The sequence below is a fragment of the Pelodiscus sinensis genome, chromosome 11, assembly GCF_052426305.1.
Source record: "Pelodiscus sinensis isolate ZL-2025 chromosome 11, ASM5242630v1, whole genome shotgun sequence".
NCBI classification, from domain to species: Eukaryota; Metazoa; Chordata; order Testudines; family Trionychidae; genus Pelodiscus; species Pelodiscus sinensis.
Genome location: NC_143062.1, coordinates 25,766,124 through 25,789,349, shown reverse-complemented (window position 1 = coordinate 25,789,349; position 23,226 = coordinate 25,766,124). Strand labels below are relative to the sequence as shown.

The following is a 23,226-nucleotide window of genomic DNA, read 5'->3' as shown; positions in this document are numbered from 1 at the left end:
CTCTTCTCTGGACCTTCTCCACATCTTTCTTGAAATGTGGTAACTAGAACTAGACAGTGCTCCAATTGAGGCCTAATCAGTGCAGAAAGGAAAAGTTAGCAAGTCTATTTTGCTCACAACATACACTCCTGTTAATTCACCCCACAATCATGTTTGCTTTTTTTGCAACAGTACCACATTGACTCATTTAGCTTGTGGTCCACCGAGACTCCAAGATCTCTCTACAGTGCTCCTTCCTAGACAGTCACTTCCCATTTTGTATGTGTGAAAATGACTTCCTCCTGAAGGAGAAATGCAAAGTATCCCACTTATTGAACTTCATCCTATTTACCTCAGACTATTTCTCCAATTTGTCCAGATCATTTTGACTATGACCCTATCCTCCAAAGCACTTTCAATTCCTCCAAGCTTGGTGCAAACTTTAAGTGTTCTCTATGCCATTATCTTAATTGAAGATCTTGAACAGAACTTGCCCCCAGGTTGATCCCTGTGGAACCTCTCATGCCCTTCCAGGACAACAGAACCATTAATGATTGAGAAAAGTTAGCCCACCAACTATGCATCCACCATATAGTAACCCCAGCTAGATTGTATTTGCCCAGTTTATTAATGTCATGCAAGACACTAAAATGCCTTAAGTTTAGGTATACCACATCCACTACTTTTCTTAACAGGATAACAAGCCTTGCAGTAAAGGAAAGTTATCAGATTGGCTTGACATGATTTGTTCTTGACAAATCCATGCTGTTATCACCTTATCTTCCAGATTGATTCCTTAATTATTTGCACGATTATTTTTCGTGTCAGAAAAGTTAAGCTGAGTGGTCTGTAGCTTCCTGGGTTGCGTTTCTTTCCCTTTTTATGGATGGATACTATTTGCCCTTTTCCAGTCTTCTGGAATCTCTCACATCTTCCACATTTTAAAGATGGCTCCAGGCGCACATACCTCCTCAATCAGCTTCTTGAGTATTCTAGGATGCATTTAATCAGGCCCTACTGACTTGAAGGCATCTAACATCTAGATAATTGTGAACTTGTTCTTTTCCTATTTTAGCTTCAGAATCTACCACATTTTATACTGGCATTCACTAGGTTAGGTGGTCAATCACTACCAATCATCTTGGTAAAAAAATTGACAAAGTTGTTAGCATCTCTGCCATTTCCACTTTGTTGTTTTCCCCTCTTCATTGAGCAATAGGCCTACGTTGTGCTGCTGGTCTTCCTCTTGCTTCTAGTGTATTTGTAAAATTGTGTTATTCTGGGGATGCTGCCACTCCAGCCCCACGACAAGGGCTCCACTGCCCAAGCTCTGGCCAATCACCAGCCCTGCCCGGCTCCTAGCCCTCCTACCACTGGGCTCTGAGCCAGGTCTTCCTGTCCAGGAACATCCATGGTGCCAGACAAGAGCGTCCCAGTTTTGGAAAGTCCAGCTGGTGCCAGTGTGAGTAGGAGAGTCAATAATTAAGATAGTTTATGCGCTTTATTCACTTATGTTTGACTAAGTTAGTGACTTACGAATACACGAGTGTTTGAAGAGTTGTTGACCAGTTATAGGGACAGAGTTGTACAGTAGCAATTTGTGGCTGGAAGTTAGTCATGAGGCCAGAAAAGAGTGATGCTATTGTACTAACCAGGTGAAAAGTTTCTTCAAAGAGGAGAGGACAATCTTAGTTGTTTAACATGCACATTTTAATGAAGCCAACATTGTTTTAATAAGTTAAGATACAATTTTACAATCCTGCATTTTATTCCAGTTTTGTTATGTCTTAGTTTACAATGTAATAAGCATTTCACATTAAGGCACAAAGCACAGTAAAAAAACAATCCATTATCAATTTTCCCAATAAACTGTGCCTAAAAGTAGTGCATTGACAATACTCCTACAAAATAGCTATATGTGGAAACCTCTCACTAGGGACAGGAGCTCAGCATCAGATTTCCAAATCCTTCCTAATCATACCAAGTTAAAGCTATTTAACAAAAAGTGTGCTGTTGGCATTTGGAATGTATTTGTGAAGTTTTTCTCCATAACAAAGTTAGAACTAAGCATTCATTATTTATGAATAAGGATGGATGAGCATTTGTGCATTTTAGAAAGTTTGCAGCGTGACAGATTTCAGGAGAGGAAAGTGCTTTATTGAAGTCCTTGGATTGCAGTTCTCACAAAAGAGATTAGAATGTGCCCAACTAACTTGTGCCTACTATGGTTAGCTTGTGGATTCATAGCAGTATTCATTGATAATTTCACACATGCCACTGTGTAGGGCAAGTTTTCATTCAAAGTTGCTTCACATTAGGGGTATTTACCTTCTCCAATGTGAACCTTTTGACCTTTTCATTGTAGGAGAGGTTTCTGAGCTGTATGGAGCCTGGCTAGGATAACTGGATGTAAAGGGTTTATTTAAACCAACTGACTGAATTTTGTGCTTACAAAGGAAAGACTTTTGGAAAGTTATGACCAAAGTAATGATCACACATTGGCAATCTGCAGAGCAAGCTTCTATAGTAAGTTTCACTAGGAGCCCAAGCTAATCAGAGGCCATTACAAGCATTGGGAAAAAAGCAAATATATAGTTTTAGAAAGCATTACACATAGAAGGGCTGAAAGCAAACCAAAATTTGCTTCCTGGTAGCTTATTATAGCAAAACTAAGCAATTTCTCTTTTAAGTGTAAACAATCAAAGCATTTTGTAAGATAGTCTCATGTTGAGTGGTAGTGCCACTTTAAAAGCTTTTCATAATGTTAATATAAAAATTGGTCAAGTATACAAAGGCACGTATTTAGTACCAGTTTTATCTCACTTCTTTACAGAAAAAGAATTTAAACTGGGGACAACCCAAGTCATGTTCCATAACCAAATGTAAAGTCTCCAGTCAAAACAACAAATCAGTAGTTTAAGATACCCAATTACGAAAGACAAATTCCAGTTTAATACCTTACGTCTAACATCCACAAAGGAAATTAGTGTCTTAGTTATCCACGATTCTCAAATGTTGATCGTTCCCCATTGACAGTATTAAAGGTATAATTTTTAAAAAGGATATTAAATAGATTTACATTATATAGTATATTTAAGTAAAAAGTTGGAACACTTCTAAAAACAGAATTTATTTTGGATGTATTGAACTGTGAGCTGCATGTATCTAGATACTGTATTTTGCAAAAGAACTGAAAACAGTATTTTTATAAATCTGAATTGCAGATGCAAAGACTATAAATACAAGAAGAACTTAAGGAACAGTGACATGGAATGGACTTCCAGGAATGTGTGCTTCACCCCACTTCACTGCCAGAATATAGTCACCCTTCTCTTTGACGATGTATGTTACATTGTACTGATGGTTTCCCAAATGTTTCACAGACACTTCTTCGCATGGTGTTGTGGGTCCATGGACACCAACTAACAGCATATTTGAACCTACAGTACAAGAAGATAGAGACTTAGCTTTTATCATTATTGCTAGGTAACAACAGTTTGCTTACTGACAGTCTTTGTTGCTGTACCACCGCAAAATGATGTCCAACCCATTTTCAAATAGAACCCAATAGCAATCATGGAAAACACCTCATTATCCCTAACTCGATATCAGGCCCAAATTAAAAGAGCAATTTCACAAGGACTATTTCTGATGGCAACACTAACAAAGTGTGACATTGAGGAAAGACTAAGTCAAGAAAGGCAAATGAAAATAATTTAAAAAAAAAGCAACTGAAAATGTGTCATCAGCTTGTAACTTGCAGTTTAAAGGGAAACTTCAGGCGTGTAAAGCCATTTTAGAAAAAAGTGCAAAGGGGCATAGCTATGCTAAGCAAATTTAATATATTTCATCTCATAGCAAACCGTTTACAACTTAACAAGGGGCTGCGAAATTTAAAAAAACACCTCAAAAACAAGAAGAATGTATAAAATTAACTTTAAAAAATGCAATGTTGATAGACTTTGGACCGCCAACATCACCTGGTACTCAACTTTGTTAGTTAACCCTCAAGCTGTCAATGCTTTTATAGAGCTAATTCTTTAAATTGTTATCAAATGCTAGCCATAAAACTGGCAAATGAAAATAAGGACAAAGGGCAGCCAGAATTTATATTACTGGAAAAAGAGGCCCGAGAACTTCAAAAATTTGGACAATTTTTTCTTTAAGGTACTTCAAACTTATCTGCAAGTAAAGTAGTGCTGTCTTCTATTATAAGCATCTTGTGACAATTTGGAATTTACAAGGGGTCATTAAATGTAGATGGCTAGCGACACGTGCTTATCTTTAAATCCTTTTCCCTTAGGGTCCTAGATCTACTTTGCAGAGTCCCTTGCTCAGAGTTTAGGCAGAGTCCATTATCTCCTCAAATCATGTATTTGTTTAGCCCACATGTATGGGGTACTTATATTTCATTAGAGCTCATGTAACAGTTGCAAGACAAACCTCCCCACTCCCAGCATGGGTTTCTACACCACTGATTATTCCTCTTCTTCCTGCCACTATGTTAGCTTATGCCTGATGCAGTCGAGTGCCACCCACATTCAATTCAAATAAATGGCTAACAATAGGCTGCTCACAGTAGTCATAGTCCTATATTCTAGAGTGAATTCAGTTAGTTGCAATTTTACCATCCTGGGTTCCAAGAATTTAAGGGTCCAGTGGGAGACCAGGATGTGACCTGTAAGGACATAAATTAAAGGAATGCAGATGTATTGCTCTGAGATTAAGTTCTTAAACCCATACCTGCTTTGCTGCAGTCTACAGTAAAGCTACTTTTTTGACCCACAAAAGCCTTTGAGAGTCCTGCTCCTCTGGAAGTCACTCTGCTGGCATCAGATGCAGACTTGGGAATGGCACTGTAACAAGTTTCTGTTGATGACCTTGTCACTGATTCCACCATGATTGAGCTAGTTTCATTTGCACTGCCTGGGCTGACAAGACGCTGGCCTAGAAAAGGAAGATAGGTTGGTAATCAGCAGATTTAGAAGGAAAAGTCAGGGGAAGCAGTTATGTCAATAGGCTGACTAGAGGTCTTTTGATCTTAACCATTGCAGTAGAACCTGGAGGTTCTATCAAACAGAAATTCACTATAAACATTCACATCCATGCCCTAAGAGACAGACTGATCGCAATTCAGTTACTTCTGTTCACAGCCCACTTAAAGTTTAGAAACCCAGGTTCACAATCAGGAAGAAATGCACTCAGGACTGATAGGTATAAGGAGGTTGCTAAATGAACAGTATTAGCACTTCTACTCAAGCCTGAGTTTTGCTTCAGCAGTGCAGCGGTTAATCCTAAATATTCAGTTTAAATCTAGCATGGTAATATGCACATCAGTATTCCCTCCAATTTTTTCCCCACCACAGAGCAGAATGAATTATGTGCACCAATATGGAAGTGATATACAAACCATTACCTTCATATTAGTTTACATAAAATAAGGTGGAGCCGGGGCCAATGGGTTCTGAGTGTGGGAGAGGGCTCAGGCCTGTGGTGCAAAGGCTGAGGGTGGGGCTGGGCATGAGGGCTCTGGCTTATTTGGGTGATTCCATTCTCCCACTGTTGCAGACCTGAGCAGCCCAAAATAGCTCCTGCATGGGGCTTAATGGAAAGCTGTGCAGACTTGCAGCTTAAGAGGAACTATGATGCAGACTTCACAGCAAGTAATCAGGATTTTCCTAGTTCTTGGACTCTTGCATTTTGATTTGCAAACCAGGTGCTAGTTATGCACCATGCTTAAGTGGTTTACAAGCCTGTGCTATTCTTCATTATTGGGCAATATTTAAAGATGGAGCCAGTCTGCAAAAGCATAACGAACAAGACCTACTGTGAATGCTGATTATCTGAATGAGCGCTTGCTCTTATTTCTGGTAAGCAATAACCCCTCTCTCCCCCCTCATCCCAATACCTGTGCGCCAACACCAAGATTTCTGCAGTGCTTGAAAGCCAATGGGGACTTCAGATTTTTGTGATGTGACAAAACTGGCTAAGTGAAAGGAGTATTGTGCTTGAGTTGCTAAATGCCAGTGAGTTCATTATACTTGAGTTGGAAGAACAAAGTGGGTGCAATTTTGTAGAAACTCTGAAAACAAGTCTTCCCAGGACTTGGCTAAATCAACAAGCAGTGACTTTGCATACGAGTGAGGTGGCATTTTACAGCTAGGATAGCTGAGACACACTGCCAGTGACCTTAATGTATCATAGATCAAAGCACATTATCAGAAAACTCCATTCCAAGCTTTGAGCACAGCACTAGCAGACAGTGAAAAGCATGAGTGTGCCTCATCTTAAAGTGGTTCAGAAGGCACCCATTATCTGTAGATATGCAAGCCAGTCTCCTTAAAGAGGCTCCCTTTGGATAAGATCAAGTCAGACAAGATGGCATTCAATAAATTTGCCTTGACTATCAGGCCAAGAGAAGTTTTGTAGCCCTCACTGGGAAAAGTGAGCCACATGTCACCACCAACGCAGTGTGCTAGAGCTACTGACTTCACAGTACGTTCTAGGGAACATTCTGTTCAGTCATGGACAAACTGAATAGCAAATGCCTCAGTGGAGCCGGTCTCAACCTGTTCTGAAACTGGGTATCTTATCTACAAGATTGAGGTGGGGGGAATACTTTAGAGTGTCTTCAACATGGCTGCCAAAATACCTTTGCAGTATTGCACTGAGATATGCTGCAGACAGGCCTGCTGACCAGGAAAGGGTGGGGAACAACTGACCTGTGGCCTGGAGCACCAGGCTGCTGCCACTGCTAGTTGCCAGAGACCTAGGCCCTTTAAAATTGCTGCTAGAGCATCCTACAGCATGTTCCAGGCAGCTCTGAGGGTGGGAAGGCAGATAGGGAGTGCTATGGTCCAGGCAGTACTGAGAGCTGTTGTCTCCAGCCTTGCCCCTTCTGGGGAGAGCAGCCCCTAACCCCACTTTTCCCAGAGGGACCCAGTGAGGCTGTCAGCCCCATTGGCTAAAGAGAACTTAGTAGTCTTTAGTTTACCCATCACTGGTTAGTATTGTTACCTGTAACTTTTGCCTTGAAAGGGCTGCCGACTATATGGTTAGGGCCACCATATTTAATTCCTATTAGATAGTTTCCTGGGGCCATAGGTGTATACATGACATCATAACCATCTGGAGTTTCCTGGCAGTCCATTTTCACCTTTGATGGTCCTTCAATTGTAGCTGCGAGTGTTCCTGGACCAGCTTTGGTTGTGTTTATGTGAAACTCTGACTGCAATCCTGGAAAGGAGTTTAGCATCAGAATTAAAAGTCACAAGGATGTAGAAGTGACAATGCTGAGCATTGTTCCCGCTAATCTTTTCCATCCATGTGAGATTTTTTCCCCCCCTCCATCAATGTGCTAATCAGCTGAATGGCATTTGAATCTGAGTGGCTGCACAAGTGTGTAGCTTAAAGAATACTGACGCTTACCCCATTTGTGCAATCACCAGCATGCACCATTATACAAGATCAACATGTGACAACTAGAAAAACAAAGCAAGAATATGGTACTGAGAAGTTCTGTTTCCTCCACAGAGTGTGACTGCAAAACAACCATGAGTAGTTAAGTGATGTTGATGCTTTGAAACAGATAACTAAGTTCTTTGGCCCAGTTCTGTTCACTTATGCTGACCTGATACCAATGAAAAGTACAGGCTGAATCTCTAGTCCGGAACTCTGGTCAGTCAACATCTGTGGTCTGACAGGACTTTAGCCAGCCAGACATCCACTTATGTGTGGGGCCAAGTTTCCCATAGTCCCATAAAGTTTTACAGCCACTAGTCCTGGCTCTCAGTGTTCTGTGCTGTTATTTAATTTACACCTAAATGTCTTTTAAGAGCCCAGAAAGCAGTGAAGTGCTAATGCTGCTAAACAATACTGACCTCCCATGGTCTGGCAAATTTGCTGGTTCAGCACCAGTCAGATCCCAAGGGCGTTGATCTAGAGAGGTTCAACATGTACTACCAGAACATTCCTTTCCAAGGTTTACTATTATTCCTACTCTACTTTAAAGTCTCTCAAATGTGGCAAACTGAATAGAAGTTGCTAGTTTACTGTTTTCCCACCAGGGGAAAGCAGTGTTTAGCAGAATACCCATAACAAGGCGACTGGAGGAATATAGATGGACAATTCTGTGCCCACATAATAGGGCATCTTCTCCAGCAATAGCTACTACTCAAGTCCTTTGGTTGGAGTGAAAAAAAATCTCCTTTCCAATTTATTGAAAGATTCTTTCCTTACCTCTGTAAGGGGTCAGTTTACACCAGTCTGCTTATGCAGCTAGGAGAGTGGCTACACCGGGACAAAAGACTTGCAGCACATCCCTGGCTGTCCCAGACTGCAAGCCAAAATATTGCTGTGCAGACATTTGGGCTTGGAATGCAGCCTGAGCCCAGGCTCCAACCTGAACCCAAACATCAACACAGCAATTTGTCAGAACCAGAGCTGCAGCTCAAGCCTGAGCCAGCTGACCTGGTCAGCCAGGAGTGTTTTATCCGTGTGTCGACATTCCCTCTGGGCGTTAGTGTTTGACTTGACCTTCAGTAGCAGCAAATGCCCCAAGTGCATGTTTACAACCAACTGTCCCTTTTCTAACTATTAGCTAGCAAGCCCTAGAGTCCTTCAGACTAGCCTATTGTTTGAGTCCTGCCATGTTGCCACCAGCAGTTCCCAGGTTAACATGAACTTAGCCTAAGGACCATTGACCATGTTCCCACATGTCAAGCTCAATGACAAATAAAGGCTCAAACTGCTCAGTCTCAGTGGAAAGTGATAATGCAGATCGATAAGTGACTATGGCTACTTCAGTTACCTGAAGAAGATCTGCACCTTTACTTGTTAAGACCTCAATCCATAAACAGGTTTGGCTCCACTGCGATCCATAAGAACATCTGCTGAACCCTATACGTGCCCAAGGTTACACCCACACACCCCCACCCATCAGAGGAACTAGTATTTGGACAGTGGCTTCTACATCCCAATGCTCTAACTGGGAACTTGATCTTGTGAGGTGGGGCTCAGTCCACCTGTTAATATTGATCCACAGTTGATCCGCTTCAAGTCACTGGACCAGAGTGGAAGTTCTCTTAGTCTACTAGTTAGGGCACTGAATTATGACAAAACCTAGACTCCATTGCCCCTGTTCCAGTCACTCTTATCCACAGCTTCAACAGAATGCCTAGTGGTTAGTGCACTCCCAAGAGGATTGGAACACGAGTGTCTCACTTTTCTCTGGGGATGGGAGAGAAAATGGTCTAAGATCAATCTCTTATACCAGGCAAGAGCTCCAAGCACTGAACTCAAAGGGGAGATTGTGCACTGCACAGCGGGCACCTAACTCCAAGACAATTCTTAGGCACCTAAGCCACCTGCCTCCAGAAGATGGTTTTCTGTTTGTGGATCATTAAGCAGCAATAAGGACTTCTCTCAGAAAAGGATAGAGCATAGGGACACACCCTTCCTTGTCCACATTTCCAGTTGACCAGTTTAGGCAGCTCCCTACCTAGTGTTCTGGCTTTTCTGGATTACATTTCAGGTCACTTCTCACCATGTTCATTATATAGGAGCCTAGCACCTCCACCTTTGTTGACTGCAGTGATAGTTAATTTTCATTCTGCACGATCAGCTGTGTGTCAAAGCTATTGGACAATGAATTTAAGAAATGCATTTATTTAAAAAGGCCTCTCACTTTATAGTTCTGCATCCCTCATGTGTCAGAGCTTCCCATCTGGGAATAAAACCAAGCATTTCATGAGCTCCACAGGACCACCCAATTTGAGCTGAACTAACTAGCATAGATGTGCTTCATCAAGTTGCTCACTAATTCGAAAAATCTTTGCTTCAGCTACCAGAATTTGCAGTCTAATTCTGCAAGTTGCTGGTTTTACACTCCTTGCAAGCTTTATAACAAGGCAGAAAAGAATGAGCAAATAAAGGCAGAAGAACAGACGCTTGTTAGTTTAGCTGCCTTGGCAAGAAAAAAGTAAACATTTACCATTGTATATACAATCAGGCTCTGGAAACATTAGAAAGAGGAATTTCCATTGAGCTGAACAGTATTTGCAATCCAATCAGGCTTTTAAGAGGGAAGTTACCTGTGGTACCACTCTCTAGACCAGGTCCATATGCAGTAACAAGCGCTGGATTGCCTGCTTGCCCTGGCTCCCCAACTCTGACTTTAAATGGGCTGCCCACCACATGGCTTCCATTGAACTTCACATCAATAGAGTGAATACCGTTTTCATGTGGGATAAAACGAACAGCATACTTATCTGTAAGACAAGCACAGTGAACGCTCTCAGTAATATGGTCAGTAAGAAGCTGTGGCAACCCAAACACCCTAAATTTCCCTGGGTTAGGGACCCAGACTAGGCAAGTTGGGTTGCATAAGTATTCATGCTTTCAATCTCAAGTACGACATCAGTCAATAATAGGATGACATTCCAAGTGTGATAGCCAATACGGGGGAGGCGGAAGAGTTTATTAGCAAGTGATCTTAACCATTGCTGTACTGAAAAACCAAGCTCCGGATAGATCTGCTAGTACAGCCACATGCATCAGTTAAAAGTCAGCTATATTTACTTTTGTGACCTAGAGAGTAACCCTCAGGACAGAGCAGAGCTCATTATAGTTTCAGCTCGAAGTATAACATTGTCCATTTGGTATATTGATCAAGCCAAATCCCCTCTCAAAACAGGGGAATATGCAACTCTGGGATGATTTAAGTTATTTGGGGTTCCACATTTAAGCACTTAACACTTTTGGCTTCATACATTTATCCAAGCAACTAACGTGGGAAAATCCCATCGACTTCAGAATCTGAATTTTGCTTAGGTTCAGTTTCCAAGCATCAGAAACACTGCCAGAGGCAAACGGTATATGCAACATTAATGACAGAACTATGCAAACTTCTTTTGAAGTCCTACAGCAGGTCTCTCCCATTGCCATTTAGACTTTGAAGTGAACTGCTGTACCAGAGTCTGTAAAAAGGAAGACAGTCATTCAACTGGGAAATCATTGACCTCTTTACATATTTATTGTTGCTATTTCTGTAGCAATCTTTAAAAAAAAAAATCTGTGTCTGTCAATGATCACCAATTGAAGATGTAGCTTAAACTGTGGTGTCCAACATGTTAGTCACTGGTGGCTATTTGGCCAGTTGAGTGTGGCTCGTTCGCTACAGCACGAGCTACTATAGTGGCTACGGATTCAGAACTGGTTGGATACTATGGCTTTAAATAAAGCCTATTTGCCCTTTATGAAGGGTCAGGTTCTGTACAGGCTGTTACTGAAATTTTGTTCTGGGTCCCTCAAAGTATTCTGTAACAGTATGTGCTAATTTCACTATCAGAAAATAGGGAATACTTGAAATCCAGGAATTTGTACTAAGCCAGACAGGTAGTTGAGTGAATACAGCCTTACTTCAGGGCTAGAATTAAAAAAGAGGAAATGTTTTCCCTTTCCTTTTTACAAAACGTTTGCACTAAGAATATAAAAGGTTAACTGAATACCTGGTACGCTTTAGACTTACCAGCATGCTTACAGGGTAAGCTGTTAACCCCAAGAGCTGGGCTGGGCCAGAACAAGGCTCTGTGCCCATGATGTGCAGGCCCCCACCACCTGTGGGACTCAGTACACTATAGTTAACTGGTTAAACATATCATTACCTGTAAAATAGGTATTTGTATCCCTAGTTTGCAGTGGTTGATTTGAGACAGGGCAAGAAAACGCACCACAAATCTGATGGGACAATTCTAGTTGGAAAAGTTCCAAGTTTCTAAACTAGCCACTTAAATTGTTTTACTGGTAGCAAACCAGAAAAGTAAGTTGCCAGCTACACTGGTGGTGCACACATAATGGTCAGCTAACGTGAACATCCTATTCAACCATTGTACTTAGGAAGTTATCAGCTATTAATATTTAGGACATGGAAATCTGTGCTGGTGTTTAACATATTAGGCTTTCATTCATGCAAGTCCTTACCAGGCTCCAGTTCAGAAACATGGCATTCTTCTACAGCTCCAGAGGGGCTATGAACTTTAGCGTCTATCTTGCCCTTAGCCCCATTAAGCCTTATAGCAAAAGATGCTGGCTGGTTAACTTTTAATCCAGATTCCTAAGAAAGTAATATATTTAGATTACCAAATTTAGTTCACTGGTTTGAGACCGACATTAACAGAGTATGTACTAGGACACCACCTTTAGTTACCAAAAAATTAGTGCTAGGAAACAAAGCATAGTTGAACATTTGAGAGAGAAGTTATTCTGACCATAAACTCTCTGCATTATCTTCAGAGTTTGCTTTTTTAAAAAACACAGCAGACTTGTATCCTGCAGATGTTAACTATGCATGTGTCAATCAATGATTAAATGGTGAACTTTATTACACTTTCTACAAGCTGCCCAACCATGCTTCCTCGCTTACAGGCAGGATTTTTTTTTTTTTTTTTTTTAAAAACACATCCCATCAATAGTTTCATATTCCTACTTTGTCATGAAGCAATCATGTACGATCAATATCAGTCACCCACTATCACTGGTCGAGTCAGTTTTCAGATAGAGATTTTAGTTACACATTAGCTGTAGTTTTTCTTCCAATCTGCTGAATCATTCTAACAATTCAGAAGCAAAGTAGTATTAACAGCGTCCGAGGCTCTAAATGCATTTTAAATTGCCTGCAACATGCTCTTCTTAGTGGCACCACAAGTGACAAACCAAACAAGATTCATTAAGATGAAATCAGATATTGCTATGCTATGTAAAGAGATCGATATCAGGCATTGGACTTAAGTAATGAGTCTCATCAAGTGTATTTCATAGCTATTCATGCAACTGATAGGGTCCTTCTTCCTGAGGAATGGTTGTATTTCATTATGCTTTTGCCAAGTTAACTATAATGCATTATAACAAGAACATACGTTACCTGATCCCAGTTGCACCTATATCCTGAAGAGGGAAATAAATTTAACTGAGTAGAATTTAAGTGAGGTTAAAATGCACCCATGAAAAATTAATGGATGGTGCAAGTTTAACAGATTGTACAGAATAGTCAGCTTTATCTCCCTCTACAGAAACGTTAAAGGCATACCTGTCAAAAGTCTTTAAATGAAACACAAGAAAATCATCAATACCACAGTGACTAATTAACGCCCATGTAACTCTAGGTTCTCAGAAATCTAGTCCATATTAAAATGTCAGCTTTAACTTTAAACCAAGTGAGAATTAAAAAAACACTATATAGATTTAATCTCATTATGTACAAGACAAGGAAAGGAATGATCTAGCCAACAGACTAAGAACTGAAACTTTCAAGTGCAGCCAGACTAACCCACATGGGTTTTAAGTCTCATTTTCAAGTCTTGTTTTTAGGTTTAACCACCACCTTTAATGTTACTTGTATTAAAATACAAGCAACCACAAAGAATATCATGAGCTGCCAAGTATAACAGATGAGCCTAAAATGAGTACAAAGCTGGAATTCACTCACATTTGCTGCTGTTTATGAAGCTCAAATGGTTTAAACCTGAGGTTTTAGGACACTGGCACGAGTGAATTACTGCCTTGTGTTCATCTATTTGCTCACATGGATTCTCAGAACAAGCCTAAAGTAAATGCCTGTTTAAGTTGCATACACTATGTTGTTTGGGTTTAAAGCTGTGGCTAAACATGTACAAGTCAAGTCAGCATTACTGGCTAGTAGTTATCAGTCATTGAGTTGACATTGCAAGGAGTGTTTGATGGCTAAGGGACTCTAGGCTGTACTTAGAAAATCTAATAGTTCATTTCAACTCAAGCAACTCTGCCAGCTGGTTGAGGCGCAATCCCAAGTTCCCCCTCCAATCTCATGTCAATTCCTAAGTCTCCTAGTGTTAGCAACTGAAGTATGGCTAATATGTTTTAAATACTAGTTGTTTAGAAGTTGACCTTCAAAAATCTCTTCTGGACTAGTTACATCTTGATTGCCCAAGAGATCTGTTGCTTTAAGCTTTTTCTAGCTACAAGTTTCATTTGGATGCAGCCATATAAATCCATCTAAATAAACTGATCACCTAATAACTTAAGACACTTATTACTGCCTCTGAGAACAAGGACAGAAATCAGTCAGCTTGTGGTAAATTGTGATGTTTCCTTATGTCTCACCTGAAGGCTAGTAACAGTTAGTCTGCGAGCATCATCTGAAGGAGCGATGACAGGAACCAGGTAGGGGCTTTCTGGAATATGCTCATCGTTGAACTTTATGGACACCTCATAGTTACCTGAAAGACATTAAAGTAGTTTGTAAGACAGCCCCAAGTCACAGCTCTTGAATTGCTTTAGTTATTTCAGTATTTGAGTCTTGCTACATACCAGGTTCTTGAGCAATGTACGATACACCACAGGAGCCATCTTTATGGTCTTCAAAGGCAATTTCTGCTTTACTGGGGCCTTCTACTGCAATAGAGAGACCTCCAGCTCCAGCTTCTCTGGTCCATATACTAAATTCAGCTATTGACAAAAACATAAGCAGAGTTCTCACTGGAGACAATAATGCTAATCAGAAGATCGAGTCCATTTCAACAAGGACAATATTTCCCTATGCCAGTGGTTGCCAAACTTTTTGGCACCATGCCCCCTTTTTGATTTGAGAAACCCTCACCCCAAAATAGCAGCAAAACTTGAGGAAAACAGTTGCCCTTCTAAGAGCAAAGTAGGCATTGCCCTTTTAAGGTGGCCATTTTGAAGTCTGTCCGAGACACTCCATCCTCCCCCCACCCCACCCAAGCTGCACAGACTGGGCTCTTTCTTTGGGGGGGGGGGGGGGGGCGGATTGCCTCATGTCCCCCCTGAAATTTCTTCACCACCCCCCGGGGGGCACACCCCATAGTTTGGGAACCTGCACTGGCATTGGGTAAGGTAGACCCCAGGTAAGTTGCAGTGTCTATACTTGGGGTTTGTGAAGTTTAGCTAAAATTAAGACAGGTGTCAGTTTCTAGTCAAACCAATGTAAGGTTACCATGGGACTCAATATGGCATTTCATTGGACACTTGAATTTAAAAAGCTGGCGATTCCTAGGTAAGAGACCTCCACCCATGCAACGCAACTGTATTCGATATTTTCCTTAGCCTGTATATCGATTTAACACTACTCAGATTTAAACAATGTACCAACATTACCAGGGCCTGACATTCGGCCCTACTCGCCAGCCACGCAGTTTGGCATGCTGTGCATGCACTGACCGCGCTATATGGCCGCACCAGGCTAAATTCTACTCGCCACGAGCGAGTAAATTGCCCTAATTGTCGAGCCTTGAACATTACAAGTTCTATTTAAGTCACCAAGCTATATCGAGTCCAGTTGATGACTTTATAGTGTACTGACTTGCAACAAAGCCAAACACGTAATATTATATTCCAAGCTATAAAAGTCTGGCAGTAAAATCAAGGAATTCTCACCTGGGATGCCTGCTTCTGCTCTCTCAAGCCCTGGACCTCCAGCTCTTACTTTATTAGCCCCCCCTTCACCAAGTGGTCCAACAGTGAACTGGAAAGGACTGCCCGGTACATGCTGTCCTCTGTATTTGACATCCACAGTATGCACCCCCATTTCTTGGGGCACAAAGCGGACACAGTATGTATTTTTTCCAACTTCGTCTATCTCAGCAGCAGCCGTTCTTCCAGAGGGGCTAATTACCTGGGCTGTCATATCACCACTATCAATTTCTGGACACAAAGTGAGAGGTTAATGATCATTAATGGAACAAAGTGATTTAAGGCGGAGATTTGAGTCAATGGGCTTTTTAGGACTAACTCCTTTGTGTGCTTCTAAAATCCTCTTAAATAGATTTGCTTGCATCAGTTGCACGCTACATTAAAGACTTTAGCTTTCACTCAAATTAACCCGTGCATCTGCAGTTGGTCCTGCCAAGACTATCCCCAACCCAGCCACAAGGAATCCACACCTTTATTTTGCATGGTAAACTTTCAGTCTCTGGGCGAGGAGTTTTACATTCTATAAAACTACTTCCAAGTCCAAAACAGGCTAAACGGGTAAACCACAGCTCCCTACCGTAGGGGCAGAATGCACCATTTTTGTAGTTCTCTCCTCCTAGAAGAGGAGACATTAAGATTTTAAAAAGACCCATAAATGATCTGGTTGCTTGTTTAGTCTGATCTACTCTTGCTTGTTCTAAGTGACAATGTTATAGATTTATAACCACTCTAGCAAACGTTTATGGACATAGTTAATAGAAGATGGTCAAAAGAGTAACAAAGCCTCCTTTAAAATTCCCTCCCTTAGCGTACCGATTTTCTGCTCACCGGTAATCACTTTTTAAAACGGTGCTGAGTAAGAATGGACATTATGCAAGTCTGAGTAATTAAATGTGAGCACTCTGCCACTCACTTCCCTCGTGCCCACAGCTAAGAATAGTCTCCATGCCTACAATGCCTCCATTGAGTACTGACTGGAAAGTCTGGCTCCTGACAGTAGGTCATCCAGCCATGAAAATACAAACACTGAGGTTTTCAACTGAGTCAGGAGATTGTTCTTCAGCTCAGACAGAAGTGATTAAATTGACCAAAGACATGAAGGAGCTTCTCCAGAGATACAGCTATTTGAAACCAAGTCATTGAGAGAAGGCAGTAAGGAAATTAAATAAAGGGAGAGGAGGGAGTGAGAATAATTGGAATCAAGTTTATTTCTCAGCTTCTGTTAAAATGTGTCAATTCTTCCACTCAGAAACAGTGCAAGTGGCCCAAATACCATAGCTATTGTGTACACAAGTTCTTACTTTAGAATATATATAGCTAGTTTGTATTATAAGCATTTAAACATCATTTGCTAAATGGAAAAGCTTCACTGAAAACATGTAAATATTTAAAAATACTTAACACTAAGGGAGTCAGTGGAATAGTAGCATCATATATATATTAAGCCTCATACATAGCCTCAAGTTTGCCAAGTAGAAGACAGACCAGAAACAAGAGTAAAGAGTTAACCTTCTATACTAACATAGAAGTTGTCAGTAAGTCATAGCTACTTTCTACCTCACTGTATGTAGAAGTCTGATTTTATTTATACAGCAAGTTTAACTCCATTTGTTAAACATTAGTCTATTTTTAGTAGACTAAATTAAGCATCTGAGAATTAAAATATAAATGTACTAAACTTCAAGTCCCCCTGAGATACTTGCACTTTAGCTAGCTAAATAAGTAACCATTTGCGGGTTTCAATATTTCCACTATACTTAGTGTCAGGCAGGGATATAAAAACACGATGTTAAACCTTGTGCAGTGTAGCAGCCTGTCCAAGTGTTACCTGGAATTTTCAAGTTAAGATCACACATGCTTCCAACTGTTGCAACAGAGGGAGCTCCTCTTGAACGTGTGATACTTTCCTTCACTCTTCCTTCCCCACTTATTTTCACAGTAAATGGACTACCTGCAAGTAAAACAGTATTTCAGGTTGGGACTGACCGTGAATTTAAGTGTAGGAGTTTAATTAAGTGAAACAGTTCTCTTTCTAGTTTAGTGTAACAAATTAAAAATTAGTCAATACACAGCCAAATACAACAAAGATATAATCTGCACTTCTAAGAAATTTAGCACACTTATGTCTTGTGATGAGTAATGAACCCCCCAAAGATTCTATATTGGTACCAACTGCTCAGTTCCTGCAAAGAGTTACTTAAGAACTAGCAAGATTAAGGGACCAGCTACTCTATTTGAGTAAGTGCCTTTTTGATGCCTCTCCAATAAAGGCCATCATTACTGGACATTTCTTCCACGACCAGTGTGTGCACACAAAAGAGACCTGAATGGAGAAATCCCCACTCCAACACTGCAGTTATGGTGCTGTGCTGCCCCTGTTTTGAACACATTTGCAAAATAGTGTGACTAATCCTGGTGTCTGTGCACCAGCAGAAAGTATCTCAAGTCAAAATCTGAGATTCCATTTCTGTCCTGCATTAGTATGCAGTATGAATTCAGCAGTGGAGGGGCTTATTTCAGAAAATAGGGCTTTCTGGCCTAGTTTCCTCTCATCCTACTCAATATGTCTGATGGGTGGACCCACCAATATTTCTGGTCTTTCCCCTCCCTACAGCAATTATTCGGGAATAGGTAAACCAAAGTATGTAATCCTACTAAATGTTTTCCTGCATTCAAAGCCACCTTTTTATCTTTTGAGCATTACTTAATATGCTTAATAGTAGATGTAGTAGTATACTGCATCTCTAATAACCATTTCCTTTTAGATTACCTTAGTGCTTTCCTCTAAGGCCCTGCTGGTTTAAGACTAGCACATCCTAAAGTCTGCATCAAAACAGGTCACACAGCCAAAGGGAACAAATGTAAAACAATTATTATATGCTGTACAGGTTTCATTAAGTCCCGGACTCAAGTAAAGAATGGCTTGCCATCTCACCTGGCACATGCTCATCTGCAAATTTAGTGGACACTATGTACACACCAGGTACAGTTGGAAAATATGATACTTGACAGGTTCCATCTTCTAAGTCTTCAGTTTGAATATCTACCTTGCTAGGTCCTTCAACTGCCAGTGAGATCCCACCATAGCCTATAAATCACAACATGTTTATTTAGCATTAGCCCCATATACAGTCTAAAAATATCAAGGTAAGAGCAATGATTTGAAGTCAAACTGTTTAAATCCAAACTAGCTTATATGCTTCAAAATCAATTGCTATGTCAGCGGATGGATGCACTGCAGGTTGAACCTTGGTAAACCAGAACTCTGATCTGGTAACTTCCATGGTCCAGAAGGACCATCGATGTCCCAGGACCAGAGAGCCTGGTGATGCCAGGAGCTCGGTACACTGACAGCTGGGCTGCCCCGCTTACCAGGGAAAGAAGTGGGGGTGGAGAACCATCAGGGCCAGTGGCTGGGGGGCCGGTGGCAGGGGGACTGCTAGGACCTCCTCTGGTCTGGCAAAAATCCCTGGTCAGGTTGAGGGTGCTGGACCAGGGGAGGTCCAACCTGTAGTCACATAAATCCTGCAAAGATAATCTAATGCTCCTTTTATTGCATTATGTTCTGGCTAGCCATTGTATAACCTGAGAAACAAGGCAGATGAGGTAATCTTTTATTGGGCCAATTTCTGTTAGAGATACAGGTCTTCAATCTTACACAGCTCTTTTCCCCTTCCCCCAAGCCACCAAATCAGGTATAACCTGTTATTACTTAAGCTGGCAGTACTCCAAACAGTCAATCAATCAATCATTTTCAGACAAGGGAAGAACTTTCAGGTAAAATTCTTGAATCCCATGTCAAACTGGCAGTTTCACAAAAGTCAGGAAAATATGGCTCTGGCAGCACATCGAGGATCCCCCCGATGCTGCACCCCCGTAGCAGCAAGATTAGACTCCACCAGCCAGTAGAATAGAGAGTTTATTGCTTCTCCAGGATACAGCACAGCATAGACGTGATGTGGACATAAGGAGTCAGAGGCTGGCAGCCCTAGACCCCTTGAGGGGCCTATGCACCTCTACCCCAACTCCTAGCACTCTTAGTCTCTTTTCAGTTTTTCTGCAGAAAAACTCCCTCGCTCACAGGCCCTGCCCCCGAGCCAAAGATGCGTCTCCACCTCCCTTCTTGTGTCTCCCGCCCTGGGAAGAGCAGTGTTATTTGCTCAGGCTGTGACTAGGTGTCTGAGTCAATGCACATATGGGTGAGTCAGTGGGAATCCCATCACAGGGCAGGCAAACCCCGGGTTACAGAGCAGACAGCACCCCCACTATGTCACAATGGCTGCAAGTGCTTCTCTCCTGTTGCGAGAGGGGGCCCATAAAGAAAAATATAGGAATCCTAGATTGGAGTGGGGAGGAGTCAGGAAAGCTTCTATCAGCTATGAAATTGATTTCTTGAATCTGTTAACAGTAATACTTTAACAGGCAGAGACCGTTATTTCTTTGAAAAAAAATCTTAACTTCTTTACAACCCAATAGTGCTACTAAATATTAATGCTAATTCACACTTTGCATTAGACAGCTTTGGGATTGAGGTTTATGAGTGAAGGCTGGACATCATGGATCTGGGGAAGAAGGAAGCAGCTGCATTGTGGGGAGAAGTTTTGAATGGATAATCCAAAGTGTTAGACAGGCACCATCCTGAAATGCCTGTATCTCGGGCCTCTCTCAAGGGAAAAAGTGTGCTGAAGCACTGTTCCAAAATGGCTCTCACATAGCACTAACCTGCATCTCTTGTATCGACAATGAAGTCGCACATTTCAAATGTACGTCCTTCTACCAAGCCACGTCCTGAAACTCTTGCTCTGCTGGCATCTCCAATCTCTGACTGAACCACCATGATGGATACAGGGCTGTTGGGCACATGACTTCCATTTTTCTTAATGCTGACAAGGTGTTCACCTACTTCTCGTGGAATGAATGAGATACCTGGCAGACAAAACAGGAATACAACAGACTGGTTTAGAGTTTTGCATACTGGTCACTCTGATTAAAACCTTTAGCACCCTGGATCAAGAAGCACAGCACCGAGGAAGCTATTAAGCCTCTTAAGTTTGCTGTATAGATTCAGATCTTGTTTATGGGGCCAACAGGGAAGATCAGGCACAAGAGAACTATAAAGGGGTGAACTGAAGGAAGTGCCAGACATTTGGACTCCATACCCATTCTGGTGCTGGCCAACATGACTGAAATATTATTTGGCAAGGAACTGGAAAGATCAACTCATCCCACAAGCTGGTGAATGACAGTTGCAAGACAGCATTTAAGTTTCCTTTTAAGAGGCTGAGCTTACCAATGTGGTTATTGGGTAATCTTTTCAGAAGACAAGGCTCATCACGACCAGACGGAGATCTAATACTAGCTGTTAAGAGGCTGAGATCAGACTCGTGAATGTCCAGCAAGAAGTCCGCAGCAGAACCAAGCTTAACTTGGGATCTTCTTCTGCCATCATCTACAGAAACACAAGAAGATTCCAGTTAGGATTATGGTTGCTTAGCTTTATCATGCTGCCTAAGATGGGAGGCCCACATACTGTTCCTGATGGAGAAAATGTCAAGTATACCCTGCCTTGTTTGCGGATAACACTCAAGTGCTTTGAAATCATTGGCTATATGGTACCAGGTGGTACTAGATCCATAAAGATGTACCAGGAAAGTAACTGGTACAGAAGACCGTCAGTCTTATTGGTTTGTATGGTCCTTCTACTTCATCATTTCTACTACAGTTGTCTGGGATAAGAGCATCTAGAATTCTATCCCATGAAATGGTAAATACAGAAGATTAAGTTATGATGACACTTAAGAGTTGCCAAGTTTGACTGAAAGAACACCACTGAATAAAGCTGTTCCATGTCACAAGGTAGCTGCAAATGGAGGCACAGAGGTTTGTTTCAACTTAGAAAACCTGCAGACCTCACCCTAAGGCATTCTGAGCAGGTGAGAGTCTTGAGGCCATTTGGCTTTGCCTCTCATCCCATGCTCTCTCTATCACAGCAGTTTAGCTAGCACAAGGGCAGTTTTGCTATATGTAGCAGAGTATGCGATTAGGTTACTAGTCCTAGAGGTTAATTCACAAGGCTAATGTGTAGACTTCACTGATTTAACATAACACTGGCTGCCTCACCCAGACTGCAGGCCAGAAGGTCATCGTTTAATTTAAATGTTACAGTTACAGTTAAAAGGCAGTTTGGAACAGTTAATTACTGGGTCAAAACAGTTTTCTTCATACCTGTGATCTTGGCAGTGAATGGGCTCCCTGGGATATGCTTGTCATTATACTTAACCAGTATACTGTAGTCTCCAGGTAGGGTTGGCAAATAAGTGACTGTGCAAGTGCCATCTTTGTTATCAATGCAGCTAATTTCTGCTTTTGAAGGTCCTTCAATAGCCAGATCCAGTCCACCTGTAGAGAAAGTAGTAATATTCTAATGTAATAACCTTTAAATACAATTTAAAAAGGACAAGCTATCTGTAAAGGTACCAGCTAAATACTAGGTGACAAATCTATTAAGTTTGATTTCACTGTTCATTTTTATCCACACAGGAAGAATTTTAGCAGACAAGCCATTTGCTTCCACTAGAAGCATGCTGAGAAGGCCTGACAGGAGGATTCAATCTATTACAGTCAATTCATGAAACTTTGGAAAGTAAGTGTTTCATGAATCACATATTGTAGAGTCAGTTTACTGGCTAATGAATCTTTCCCCCAATTAAGCCAAGTTTATTATTCCAGGAATCCAAGTCTGAAATACTATATCACCACTTCCTGTATGGTAGTGCTCTTACTCTATGTAAGAGTTAGAAATTTAGAAAAAGGGTTAGGCATAAACAAAGTGCACTCATGTCAGCATTTATAGACTCTCCAGCTAACAAAGTTAGAGAAAAGTTACTCAAAAGTTATCCTCAGCAAGTTAGAACATCCCTTAGTTTATGGCTTAAGTTCAATTATGTATACAGACTACATTGTGCTTGAAAGTACTTCAGGCTTCTTTGAAGAGAATTTGAGTTGATTAAAACAAGATTTTATCATCTGTCTTTAAGAACTCACCCTCTCCAGCATCTTCTGTAACAATGGTAAAAGTTGCTGGCTTATTTGCTATCCCATAAATGAGACCAGGTCCATAGGCAGACACATTTCCACTGTTTGGATAGTTTACATAAAACTGTAGTGGGCTCTCTGCAGATGATTTAAGAAATAAAACCAGACAAAAAAATTAACAAAACCACATTTGGGTGTTTAGACGCATTGGATGTTTATTCAATGATTTACTAAGATCTTAGCGTTCTAGTGTTATGTTTGTCATACATAGTTTCTTGGAACCTTCCTTTTACTATTACATAAATATTGGCAATTCTTCTACAAACCAAGAAGTTGCAACAAATACTTCAGCCTTTTCTCTCCAGCTCTCAAACACATTAGCTCATTCTGAACCAGGATGGGAGACTTGTTAGCAAGTCTTAACTGTCACCACACCTGCATCTGCCACAAATGCCATTTTACACATGCACATTTTATTAATTATGGCTTATGCCTCTTGTGTGTAAGTAACAAAAAGTCTCATACATAATACCTAGTATCAAAAACCGAAGTTGCTAAATCGGTCTTTTACTCCTAACTGTTTGAGAAGCTCCCCTGCCTCCATTTACTCACACTAGTTTACTGAAACAAGCTAAACCATTTGCATAGTAAATGCCAGGGAACTGCTACAGGATGAAGTGAGTACATCTGAAACTGAGTTAGGCAGTCTGCTGGTTATATAGTGCTAGTTTAAAAAAAAAAAAAAAA

General features: G+C 41.1%; 1 protein-coding gene across 8 annotated transcripts in view; it reads right to left on the bottom strand.

The window, feature by feature from the left end:
- Positions 1-1,671: 1,671 nt before the first annotated feature.
- Positions 1,672-23,226, bottom strand: part of FLNB (filamin B) — a 153,852-nt gene continuing 132,297 nt past the window's right edge. For 7 of the 8 annotated variants that reach the window (XM_075938852.2, XM_075938858.2, XM_075938851.2 and 4 more), the window contains 14 exons: positions 22,489-22,617; positions 21,670-21,843; positions 20,735-20,893; positions 20,167-20,370; positions 18,380-18,532; positions 17,273-17,395; positions 15,409-15,675; positions 14,323-14,460; positions 14,116-14,231; positions 11,959-12,091; positions 10,071-10,247; positions 6,997-7,215; positions 4,723-4,926; positions 1,672-3,419 (listed from right to left, as the gene is read on the bottom strand). In XM_075938852.2, the coding sequence (XP_075794967.2) occupies positions 3,232-3,419; positions 4,723-4,926; positions 6,997-7,215; positions 10,071-10,247; positions 11,959-12,091; positions 14,116-14,231; positions 14,323-14,460; positions 15,409-15,675; positions 17,273-17,395; positions 18,380-18,532; positions 20,167-20,370; positions 20,735-20,893; positions 21,670-21,843; positions 22,489-22,617 (2,384 nt within the window). In that variant the 3' untranslated portion in view covers positions 1,672-3,231. The remainder of the gene's footprint in view (positions 3,420-4,722; positions 4,927-6,996; positions 7,216-10,070; positions 10,248-11,958; positions 12,092-14,115; positions 14,232-14,322; positions 14,461-15,408; positions 15,676-17,272; positions 17,396-18,379; positions 18,533-20,166; positions 20,371-20,734; positions 20,894-21,669; positions 21,844-22,488; positions 22,618-23,226) is intronic. The other variant, XM_075938857.2, reaches the window with a different exon arrangement.